Source organism: Lepisma saccharinum, chromosome 20 (assembly GCF_977018435.1).
Source record: "Lepisma saccharinum chromosome 20, izLepSacc3.1, whole genome shotgun sequence".
Taxonomy (NCBI): Eukaryota; Metazoa; Arthropoda; class Insecta; order Zygentoma; family Lepismatidae; genus Lepisma; species Lepisma saccharinum.
The window spans coordinates 23132184-23145658 of NC_139248.1; the positions used below are offsets into that span (position 1 = coordinate 23132184).

A 13475-nucleotide genomic window follows, 5' to 3' on the forward strand; every position below is an offset into this window, starting at 1 on the left:
TCGGCTAGTACTGGGAAATAAAATACAACTGATACTTTTCAATACAAATACCACCACTGGTATTGGCCAATACCGATACATGGGCATTGGCTCAGCACTATTAAATGCATTTGTGTTTTCTGTTCCACTTACCTCTTTAGAATTGTGGTGCTACGAGTATTTGCCAAACCTTGCATCAGATCACTCCTCTCTTGAGCGTTAGTCTCAGTCTTGTACTTGTCCCACACTTGGTGCCAAGTATTGTTATCAACTGTCTGCATGCCATAATTGTAAACAAAAGAACGGAGGTTCGGTTTTGGTTTCTGGCCAGCGGTTATCCACTTGTCAAACTGTTCTTCTGCACTGGCCAGGCATCCATGATGTCCAATTGTACAAGCAAGGTCCACAATTACAACTCTTAGTCGCCTAGAAAGGAAGTACTTTGAATTATAATAACGTAACCAAATATGTCTAGAAATCAACAATATCTATTCTGCTAAGTTTATCAGTGATTACAATACCTCTTTCAACACGTTTATGTACAAGTGTACAGAGCATCCTTCAAGTCACCATCTATTTAAAATGGAAGGCCAGGACTCGAAGTGAGGTGAGATGCAGGGGGATGGTATTTCCCAACAGCAAAATTTTCGCAAAGCATCCCCCCAGTTGTCTCATTGTCACCACGTTAAACCATGGAGCATCTCCCAATGTAACCTCAAGGCTTGACGAAACATGCCCACAGCTAATATTTTCCACTTCAGGCACTGTGGATGCCACAATAAAAAAAAAAGTGTAATTTGACACATATACCCATACTCATATGTCCGAATGAATGTAGCCGACCTCTATGGCTGAGTGGTTATCACATCATTCCACAATGCTAGAGAGCCCTGGTTTGAATCCTGGCCTGAGCATGGGTATTCTTGTGAGTGTCTCTTCATCAGTTTCATCATATCATCAATTAACTTCATCTTTTTAATACAACAAGTATCATCTGGGAATTAAAAACTGAGATAAAATCATGACACATACTTTATTTCATCCTTTGATTGTATGTGTTATAAATGAAAATTTTCTCAATACATCATAGGGTAATACAAAATAAATTGATTACATTAAAAAAATATATGAATGTATAAGATGCTCATTTATAATATATGAATATTAGGGGTGTGTAGAAACTTTTACTAAAGCCAATAATGTATAAAATTAATATAAAGTATAAAATTTATCTATAGCAGTTAATTGATATGGTACTGATTCACTATTAAATGTTGAAGATTTTATGAACTACCTCAATAATTTCACTTCTTCAATTAATGTATGATACTGATAAATTTTGATTTAGGTAAAATAAATTACATACAGTGGAATTCCAATTTTATGCTACCAGATTTTACATTAGGCATTTATTCTCTCTGGTCCCAATGGAGCAAAATGTTATAAAATTTCCCCGGATATTATAGTTCCTGTATTTAAGTTTTTTCCCTTGGTTCCCTGAGAAATGTAAGATCGAGGTTTCACTGTATTAGTTCACTTTATCAAACCAAGGTTCATTAACCAAAGTTCTACATTCTTAAAACATTATCTAATGCTTTCGTCTTCAATGAAGCAGTTAGAAATTTGAAGACCAGTGGAAATACATTGCAGTTTCTGATCTCACTTTAAACTGAAAATTTTCTGTGATAACCTACTTTCTTGTATAATTCTTATATTACAATATAAAAGTATTTTTCATGAACTTCCTTTTTAAAAAAAAACAATCAAAAAAAAGAAAGACAAAGCAAAAATAATTTATACTCTACTCAAGTTTCCTCTTGTGAGAGACAGATCAACACTTAAGCATTCTATTGACTTCTGTGGTGGAATGCCACCGTCTCACGCCTTCTTTCAGGTAGTGGACAGTTGACTGTGTGAAACAGGGTCAGTGTTACCACCACTGCAAGAAGTTGGAAGACCCCGAAGTGTACGCACACATCAGTTTGCAGAAGATGTGTTAACAGCGGTCGCACAACATTCTATGATGCCAGGGGTTCTAGGTTCATATCCCGGCTTGGGCAGGACTGTTCTTTTTTAGTGTCTCTTCATAAATTTCAACATATCATCATCCTTGCAATTAGCCAAAAGTGGCAGAAGAGCGAAGTAAATAAACCAAATAAATCAACTTAAGCATTCCAAATTAAACTTTTTATTGTTTAACTTACTTCCTTAGGTGATTATCATTGTCATTCTCCTCAAATGTTAGGTCATCGAACATTGGTGACACTAGCTTCTGTACATAATCCTAGAAAAGAAGCAAATTAAAAATTGTGGCGTCTGTTATAATATTCATAATATGTGTGTGTGTGTGTATGTGTGTATATATATATACACACACAATTTATACTATATATATATATATATATAGTGTGGTGTTTCTAAAGGTCGTTTACAATGCTTGGGAGGTGATTCCTCACACGAAAACAAGCAAAAAGTGTGAGTTCAATTTTTACGACTGAGGCTTCGTTTCCGAGATAGGTGCCTCGCAAAAGGTGACAAAGTGAACGTCACACCTAACTGGGACGAATACTATCACAGATAGAGAGGCGGTTCCAAGGGAATCATCAAGGAATTGTATGTGCTCAGTCCGGAAGTCACTATGAAAAGTTCACTGCACGCATGCGCAATGGAGTCCTCAAAGGAATTGGGGATTTCCAGCAAGAACAATACATGGAAAGGGTATGTAACGCAGCAAGAAGGACCGTGACAATGAGAAATGCATGTAAGACAACACATCCCGACCTCAAACATCAAAACATGATCACGGAACACAAAATCCGAAAAGTTGAGCATGGTTGCATACCCCAGTTACACGCGAGGAATGAACAAATCATGTCATTAGGCATACGAGAGACACATTACTGCACCAGGAGGAGGGAAAGAAAAACACAATATCAGATGATTGCGACAACGTGTATTTTTACACGCGACAACTACGTAATATACCCCACCCACACACACACACACACACAACAAACGCTACAATGTCTTACACACAGACAGTGCTTGTCACTGTACACCAACTGAAAATGTCACTTTCACCACACAAAGGGGGTGGGGAGCAATACCAAGAGTGTTCGCACGCAATCACTGTGACGTGAAAGAGACCAGTATCAGCTGTACCCGCGAGAGGAGCTCAAAGGGTTGGTTCTCTCCGGCAGTCGTCCTAGTCATGTTGTAGGTGCTGGGATATGATCAGCAGTTTGCTCTAGGTTGTCATATGCATTGAAGAGTACTAGTATGTTGTATTGAAAGAAGTTGACGTGGTGGAGTTGGCAAGTCAAATATCGCAACAATTGGTCTGTGGTGTTCATACGGTGATACGGCCAATTTGTGCAGTGTGCCAGTGTTAAACAAAAATGATACTTTGCAGTTCCAGCTCCCTATTACACAGATGGCTGCGTATACGACCCAGCAGCTAGCAGACATGGGAAGGCACGTGGTAATAGCCGTGAGGCAAGGCGTCTTTATGGAGAATGCTTTCCACATAGATGTTTACCGTCTCACACCTTCTTTCAGGTAGTGGACAGTCGACTGCGTGAAACAGGGTCAGTGTTACCACCGCGGCAAGAAGTTGGAAGACCCCGAAGTGTACGCACACATCAGTTTGCAGAAGATGTGTTAACAGCGGTCGCAGAACATCCTGGCACCAGTATGTGCGTGCTCGCTCGGGCACAAAACATGTCTCATGTGAATGATTAGCCTAACTTGCTTCCATTCTATGGTTTAATTGAACAATTTATACATAGGCATAAGTTGGTGGGGGCAAGAGGGGACACTCACCAAAAAAGGAATTCAGGATTATTAAAATTACAAGTTAGTAGTAATGTTGTTAAACTGGCGGAACCTGAGAAACAAAGTAGTAAAGAGTATTTTTTTTGATTTTGCAGATTTAACATTTAGGTGACAAAATAGTTGTCTTTGCTATTTTTATGAGCTGGAAAGCATTTTGATTCTGCTCCTCTCCCAAAGTTAAGACTCAAGTTTTGTTTCTCACCCCTCATCCTCCCAAAGTTAGATCTCAAGTTACACCTGTGATTTAAAGTTTAGAATCTGGGGAGGGGGGGATGTACATTTTGGAAAAACATCACTTCATACATAGTTCTTCATAGAGTGGTGTCATTTTTAAAATAGATTATGTAGGCTTTATATCTTATTAAAATTATATATATTTATCTGCTTGTAATAAAAGCAGAATATCTGCCTCCTCTAGTCAAACTCTAGATGGTCCACACTGAAGCAAGATAACAAAAGATATTAAGTGATATACTACTGTAAATATATTAACGACATAAGTTGGCAAATGTTAGAAAGTTTGGTCTCTCTGCAACCAGGTGGTTAGAAAAATTTTGCCTGGGAAAAATAAACTGGTTCTTAGATCTTTCCCTTTGAAAACCACTGGAAATGAGTTATACTTTATATTCATGAAAATATTAACAAAATGGCATAATTTTGCACTAAATTACAGGCTATTTATAAATATGTAAAATCTGTAAAATTATCAGCTATTTTACTGGTATGCCTATATTGGCTGATACAAATGGATTACCAATAAATCCATCCCATCATACATATATAAATGTTTCAGAATTTGGCGACTTACAGTTATCATTGGATGTGTTGTAGTTTCATGTAATCTACTGTAGATACTCTTGAACTTCGTGGCAGCTGTCATCCATGGCACGTATTCAGTCTCCAGTGTTAGGTATTCTGTTAAGTTGAGTGCTACGTGGAAATTTAGTTTCTTAGCCTCTGCAAGACTGAAGACGTCATCAAGAAGACTAGCTCTGTCACTCTGGCCCAAAACCTGAAATTAATACATTTTATATCATATGTATGCCATAAAGCTCTGAAATTCTTTGACACTTACAAGCATCAGATGTAAATGGCTCTAATACATTTTATATAATATGTATGCCATAAACCTCGAAAATGATCTTCGTTAGGTGCATGGGTGACCAGTGACAACCATTCACCACTGTCACCCATCGATATTTATTGCGAGATTGCAACGCTGTGATTTACACTCAACATGGCTGCTTTTGTGTAGCTGAACGTTCTTTCTTTGTCTTTGTTCTAAGCTCAGCTGGATAGTTCTGCTACAGTTGTAAGCGACATAGTGTTACAAAGTTAATGTCAGTCGCATGCTTGGGTGACAGTTTTCTGCCATGTGCTAAATAACATCCCAAAGTGTCAAAAGACAGAGCACACAGTAGATTCAGATATTACACTGAGGTGGGTTAATGAAGAAGTGGACAACACGGAGGTGTCCGTGTGTGTAAGTAACGAAAGTGAACATGAAAATGAAAATGAATGTGACATTGCTTTGGTCGATACATATTTAGGCACATGCTAGACAACTACCACCCAACCATCTGACTGATGTTAAATTTATAATATTATGTTGCTTACAAGTGCAGCAGAACTTAGAACAAAGACAAAGAAAAAACATTTAGCATTGCAGTATAGTTCGTACTATATTTTATATTTTAAATACATTTACAGGATTGGGTGTTACGTGTCACCCACGTGCGTAAGTAAAAGTCCAACAAAAATTACAGGACAGACTGTAAACAGTTCAAATTTACATGAGGTATTGACTGTCATTTACAAAACGACCTCAAGGCTGCAGCACTGATCAAGTGAGCTTCACAACATCATTTTTGTCAATTTAAAGATGGCACCTCCTGCATACACATGCATCAGCGAAGATACCCTCTAGAAGCCTAAAACTTATAGACATTCTACGGAAAATGAAAATTCAATGTCTCTATGCATGGTTACCATGCCAGTAAGTTTACAAATAGAGGAAGAAGTTCGACAATGACCTCAGTTCGCACAAAGATGTATGGAAAGACTCATAAATGCCTGGACATAGCTTCCAAATATTTTTCTTCTCGAGGTACACGGACACTAACTCAGACTTGAAAATTTACATGAATCAGCAAAATGTCTATGCTAAAATTCAGCAAACTAGTGCAACTTTACATGCAGAAATCTACTAGATAAAAAACAAAGAAACAAATCAAGGTTTTCATTTGACTGTACCTCGTATGTTACAGAAAATTGCAAGCCAACTGAGTTAATCTTATTTGACTTAAGTTAAACAAGGAAGTAAGTAGATTAAGTCTGCTAAGTACTGTTTTAGACATAGAGTTGAATTACATTGCTCCTTTGTGTGGGATTGCCTTTGAGTTCACTTATCAACATCTCCCAAAGTGGAAGTGAGTAGTTCACCCTGAAGAAACCAACTTGGCCAAAGTTTACTTTTATCCAAGGATCGGTGCTTTCAATTAGCACTGAAAAGATAGAAAACAGGAATTAAGTTTGAAACCAAAATTTAGAAACAGTAAGTCACTAAATGGTTCTAAATGCTAGTACTTTTTTGTACAAATATATGATGCACACAATTTTTTTTTTTTTAATTTTATTTATTTATTTTTTTTTTTTTTGGAAGTATGCAAAGATGTGACATCCAAACATTTCTTTTCTGGACTCTAAACTCTGTGACATGACAGTGCGGTCAGCCTGAAGTCAGCACATTGTATTTGATGTATTATAAGCACATCGTGTCCCATTACTCCTGTTTTTGTTCAACTTTAAAGAATGGAGTCCATTGCCATTGCTCTTACTGTCAAGTAGTTCACAGCCAGTTTCTGTGGAGGAGTGGTTTTCATGGTGTGCTGCGATGTCAGGAGTTCAGGGTCGAATCCAAGCCCAGGCATGGGTGTTCTTGTGAATGCTCCTTCATCAATTTCATCATATCATCACTCATACCCATCTTTGTGATTAAGCATGAGTGGCAGAAATTGGAAATAAAATAAACCAGATCAATCAATTAAGTAGTTCCCCAGTTGTTCTCATGATGCTGGATAAACAACAAAATTTTAAGACTTTTGCTTGAGATCCAGCCTTGTACTAAAGGTAAATGTGTTAACCAATTGGCTCCATGGAAATCCCTACTGTCATTTTTCAGAAATAATTTGCAATAAAGTTTATATTTTGCTTCACAATGAATTATACATATCACAAAACAAACACATTAGTTTTCAGTACATTGGTACAATGCAAAAACCAACTATTGGCTCCATGTTGATGGTGTAACCAAAATCATTGTTGTCCAATGGTATGTTCTTGCATTTGGCCAACTACTTTTAGTAAGGTTTCCAACCACATTTGGTTACTTGGATTTTAGTTTTATTTAAAAGTTGACGATTTGCACTTACCAGGTTGATTATTTTGTCCAATCCAAATTAATTGTGATGTCTGAGGTGAGCTTTTGTTAACAAAAGTAACAGGAATTTCCCATCGATAACTGTGAACAAATAAGAATGTTGCATTATTTCTGTCCTTCCTCTTAGAGAAGGAATTTAAAGTCTGCATAACTAAGCATTGAATGCACATCATTTCACTATTTGCATATATGTTAGATTATGCACTTGAACTAGTAACTTAATGTTAGTGAAAGTTAACTTTGTTAGCACATGATTTTAACTGAGCATTACACGTAGTCTATTTTTTGCAGGGTTGTTAAAGTCCAGGAACCCATAAATTCTAATGGGTTCTATTAGGTTCCGCAAAAGGACCGGAACCTTTTTTATTGAACAGTCTAGGATCCTGAACCATATTTAAATTGATCCAGAAAAAAGGTTCCTGGACTGTATTTAAATTGATCTGGAAAATAAGGGTCTTTACAGTTCAGAACCTATTTATGCTTGCTGATTTTCTCCCTTGCATTGGAATTGAATTTATTTGAAATTCCTGGACCTTCAACAACCCTGATTTTTCCCACTTCCCCAAGTGGATTATTTGATTCCGTTCTATAGCAATGTGAGTATTGAATGTATTACTGATCCAGTGGGCTACCCATTGCACTGCAGAGTGTAAGGGATGACCTTTTCTAAAGACACCCAAGGCTCAATCTCTCTTCAACCTAGTACACTCTGGACTGCATTTTGTAGGTTAACGAGGCTCTGGCGTCTGATCCCACAGCCAGGTAAATCCTCTGTGGGGCTCATGTTATATCATCCACATATGTTTGTGACTGTCCCTTCATCATCATCTCCTCATCTCCATTCATCTGCATTGTTATTATTAGCCAAAAGGGGAAGAAAAGTGACGTAAAGTAAACTAAACAATGAATCAATCAAACCATTCCACTGCCTTGCCAAGAAATGATTAGCACACTGGATCAGCAATATGACATAGCTTTGACATAGCTTAAAATGAAATAAAAAATGCCTAAAATGCCAAAATCGCGAAATTTCAACTCATTCCAAGTTCAGTGAGCCATACAAAACTTCAAGTCAACTGCAAGATCTTGCATGTTTAACTTTTGGTGGGCGGAAGTGATTTAATATCTTGCAGAAGTTGGTTGATGCTTAGTTCTGCAGCAGCAGTGGACAAATACATATGAGTTAGGGACTAAGAAAATGAAAATTTGTACATTTTTATTCTTTGTTTTCGTATGTTTGTAAAATGTAAACTAATTCTATTGTTTAATATTATTCATTCCATAAATCCACCATAATCTCCTGTAAATTCAATGCTGAAAGTTGGAAATCTCCAATAAATTGATGGCCAAAAGTTGGCCACCCTAGGGAAGATGCACCTTTTCAAAACAAAGTGTTCGAGAAAGAAAAATGATACTGTCCAATCAGGAATGTAGGGCTCCCAGGTTCGAATCCCAGCCTGATCATGGGTTTTTGTGAGTGCCCCTTCATCATTTTTATTCTATCATTTCTTATCCTCATCTTCGCAATTAGCCAAAAGAGGCAGAAAAGTAAAATAAACTAACATCAATCAATCAATCAAACCAATCCGGGGTGAGCTCAGGAAATAAATGTCAGGATGCATTTGGACATAAACTTCCTTCCACAGATATATACATTGAATGATTGATTTATTTGGTGTTTTAAGTCCAATTTATGCACAGTAAGGCTAATTGGGACTGGACCTACAGTTTAAAGTGGGATCCGAAACACTTGTGTCTCCACTGGGTATCGAACCCAGGACCCTTTGATTGCAATGTGACGACGCTACTACTGCACCATCGGCGAGGCATGCCACAGATATATACATATGTAAATGCAACAGTATGTTATTTTTCTCCAAATTTCGTGAAGAGAGGATATGGTAAAGAAATATGAAAATTGTATAATTCAAGATCCATGCAATGCAAAAACTTGAAATATTTGACTATACTTTCTCCATCACAGTGCAGAGCAAACTCATGGTGTTTTTCACTTACTTTGCATGAGAGTTGGTGAACTTTTTCAACCTATATTCTTATTTCTCGAGTAGGTTTAAAGTTAGTCCTAGCACTGTTACATAAGGATTAGCATTATTGTAATAAAAATCCATATTGCAAGAAATAAGAAAAATTTACTCAGGAGAAATGTTAATGACTATTTTGAGTTTAAATGACCTCCATGGCAGAGTGGTTAGCATTGTATGCTACAACACGAGGGGTTTCATGTTCGAATCCCAGCCTGGTTGTTTGTGACTGTCTCTTATTTCATAACATCATCACTCATCCTTATTATTGTGATTAGCTAAAAACTAGCAGCAAAGCAACACTAAATAACAAAACTCAAATTAAATATATTTTCAAAATGATTTCAGATGGTAAGTATCGAAAACTTAACTGAATTGCATGGTATGCATATGTTAGGATAAACAATTTTCAGCCATAATTTAAGAGAGTTTTCCGACTTTCAGCATTGAATTCACGGGAGATTGAGTCGCAACAAATTTTGTGCATTCTTAGCGACGGAGCATCACTCCAGAAAGTGATTATGGAATTGTGAATTAATTTACATTTTATATAATATACAGATCACAATAAAGAAATAAAATTTACAAATTTTCATGTCTCTTAGTCCTAATCCATTTGTATTTGTCCACTGCTGTTGCAGAACTAAGCATCAATCAATTACCGGAAGATGTGACGTTACTTCCGCCTGCCTGCAGATCTTGCAGTCAACTTGAAGTTGTATGGCTCGCAGAACTCAGAATCAGTTGCAATTTTGTAATCTTGGTTATTAATGAATAATATGGTAGAAATAAAATGTCAATATTGGAACCAGTAGGATCCAATATATATATATATATATATATATAGCTCTAATACGGGAGATGCCTGAAATACAGGAGAATTGGTCACCCTAGCATATGTTCATGTAAGGTATCCAGTGGCGTAGGGGCCCTGCAATGTTCTCTCTGAGCTCTTGAAATTTTGTATAATTTCAGAAATAAAACAGATACTGTCGGGTATTTTAGAAACTATTACGAAATAGACAAAATATGGATCAACAATGACAACATTTGAACTCGAAATTCACTGAGGTGAGGCGGAGCCTCCAAGATACTTTATAGGCATCTCGGAGGTCCCGGGTGAGCACTAAATAGAAACAGCCGATCAATTTTTTTCTTGTCAGCGAACATAGAATACATATCAATGAACAGAGTAACTGTATCTATTGTAGGAGTCAACAGGCACCACAAACAACTTCATGACTGTTTTATTACTTTTCTTTATGTGAGAGGTGGAAGAGTGCTATAATAAGCTGGCTCAATCAGAGGGGCCCTGACAACTTAAACCATGGGCCCTCAAAAATGCCGTATTATTTTACTTGCACGCAGATAGGAAAAGAATCCTCATCTCACCTTTATAGATATACCGTTTGTCGAAATCTTTTAGAGTATAAATTGTCTACAGTTATGAATCCAGTAGGAAAATTCAGTTGCTCGGGCAGTCTGTTTTTTATTGCCACATAATAAACAATAAAGCTTGGTGATTCATGAACTTTTACCACTAATATTAGTTTTATGTGTGCTATTTAACACCCCCCCAAATATTTTCAAAGGGGTCCCAAGCCTTTTCATATTCAAAAAAGAGCTGAGACAAATTTCCCACATAGAGTCCACACCTGTTACATGTTACAGATTATTTTCGATTTTTAGCTATAGTGTGACAAGGAAGTTAAATTTTCTTCTCATTGTTAAACACTTCAAAGGGGCCCAAAAACTCAGTAGGAGCATGTATCAGTGGAGAATATCCTGTTGCCCTACAGGCCAGTACCTCTTCTTCTGTCGCACAGAGTACGAGTTAAATGCCAGCATTATTTTGGGGTATATTGTGAAGATGAGTTTTCTTCCTATCAGAAAGTTTGCTTGCCCCAGTTTGGGGATGAAAGGAAGGATCATTGTATGGATCAACATGGAAACAATGCAGTATATAGGGGATGCTTAAGCAAATTATCCTACCTAGGGGATGCTCAGCTTTATGAACACTTGAACACTCATGAGTTATTATAAAGCAGGTCCTGTTTCATGAAAAACTCTAAGAAATCTATTTCTTTGTAGTAGATTTTTGTGATGTGTGACAAACCCCGACAATGTAGAAGTCCAGTTCAATCCCCAAAAATGAAATAGTAAATTTGCTTGAATTTCTTTGTCACTATTAGTGTATAGGGCCTCCCTGATGGCACAGTGGTAGCGTCGTCGCCTTGTAATCAAGGGGTTCGATACCCGGTGGAGGCACAAGTGGTTCGGATCCCACTTTAAACTGTAGGTCCAGTCTCGATTAGCCTTACTGTGCATAAAGTGGACACCAAATCAATCAATCAACCAACTATTAGTGTAGTATTAGTAGATGAATGTGAGCGACTTTTCAGTTTAATTTAGGGGCTGGTGCAACCAAGAGAATGGTTTTTGAGACTGAAGCCCCACCCAAAAAAAGAGTATTTACTATCCTTTAAACAATTCCTCAAAAAAGTATTTCTTTGAATATCTGTGCATATATATGTGAAACCTAATTGTTTATGCACCACATATTTGGCTGCATTAGTCCCCCCCACCCTTCCCCTCGAAGAAAGAATCCTGGCTCACCACTCCATTGAAGGAGAAGGAAATATTTCCAATTTCTTCTTCTAGTTGTTTATCAGAGATTGAGTCTTGAAACCATCCTGATTTAGTTTCCAGAAGCTACTACAAAAAACGGAATGGCGTAAATTTGGGGTAAAGTTCATTTTTGTACAACTGGGGGGGAGGGGTAGCTAACTGTTGTACATCCGTTATTCTCCGAGTCATGGATGATATGTACATTACAGTATTCTTGATAATTTTTTTACTAAGGGGCGCCAATGTTTTAGTTGCAAGGGGGGAGGGGGCAGGAGACTGCGCTATGCCACTGAAGGTATGTATTGCCATTGTCCATTGTCTATGTACGGTGCATTAAATAAAAACATACCCATAAGGTGACTCCTCTGAAGGATTAGATGTTGCATCAGGATCAGCCAGGAACCTTTCTTGCGACATTACAAAACCTCGTGGTGTTTTCTCTACATGCACCACTGGGAAGCCCATCTGTTTTGTCCATGTGTCCATTATTTGCATGATGTTAGGGGAAGTCCCTACTTCTTCCTGGAGGCTGTCCCATAAATCTTGAGTCACAGCATTTTTGTAAGAAAATTTTGTCAGAAAATTCTTCAGTCCTTGTTGGAACTTTTCTTCTCCTATGAAGTTTTCAAGCATTCTGATTACGGAAGCACCCTTCAAAATAAAATACAATTATTAGCATTGGTATGTATCTAGATATTCAAGCTGCAAATATTTTTTTTCAGACATGATGTGATTATTTTGGATTTTTATATGTTTCTGAATCCAGTGCTGTAGTCCCAAAATTTCGAGGGTATTTGCTACGTTTCGTGAACTGTTGAGTGGAGACCATGTGTCCACTAACGTAGGATTGTATTTCCATTAAATATATGGTTGAAATCGTTTAACTTCTACAAAAATATTGATGGTAGAATGCTGATGATGATATGCACATAATTGATATAAAAAAGGCACATTACAATAGAGGAGGCATATTTAATGCCATGTGTTACAACTTCTGGAGCCAGATCCAACAGCATCCAAATCCAGCGGTTCGGGGCATTGGAACTCAACCACAGGTCCGGATGTCCCACTCCATGCCCCGAAATTTTGAACAAATTTAAATTCAAAAAATGCTATTGTATTATTATGTTATGTGTTACATATACTCCCTGTTTATGAGTACTTCAAAATACTGTTTTCAGTGGAGCAGATTAGTGTTCCCTGATAGTGCAGCTATAAAAGCACAGATTGTGATTTTGTTGGTTACCTTATTACTTATTGTTACTTATATATTGTTATCATTATTGTTCTATGTGGTTATTTTATGTTTTGTGTCTTTAAAGTGATGTGCAAAATGTAGTTTGTGATTAGAACTTTTCATCAGTGCACCAAACTATTGTATGGCTTGAAAAATAATAGTGATTATTTCCTTCCTCTGTCAATGCAAAATTATAACAAGGAACTCAACAATTTCAAATTAGTGAAATAATACAGATGAACTATTGTCCAAATCCTGGCCGACAGTTGAACCGGGTTATAGCAAGAGAAATGTTGTATATACACTACTTTGTAAG

At 37.1% G+C, this 13475-nt stretch overlaps 1 protein-coding gene across 1 annotated transcript in view; it reads right to left on the reverse strand.

The window, feature by feature from the left end:
* LOC146003784 (glutamyl aminopeptidase-like) overlaps positions 1-13475 on the reverse strand; it is a 60441-nt gene that overhangs the window by 12048 nt on the left and 34918 nt on the right. Inside the window, exons 17-22 of the mRNA XM_083142199.1 lie at positions 12272-12573; positions 7245-7333; positions 6184-6317; positions 4622-4825; positions 2184-2263; positions 133-405 (exon numbers count right to left, since the gene is read on the reverse strand). Of these exons, the coding sequence (XP_082998325.1) occupies positions 133-405; positions 2184-2263; positions 4622-4825; positions 6184-6317; positions 7245-7333; positions 12272-12573 (1082 nt within the window). The remainder of the gene's footprint in view (positions 1-132; positions 406-2183; positions 2264-4621; positions 4826-6183; positions 6318-7244; positions 7334-12271; positions 12574-13475) is intronic.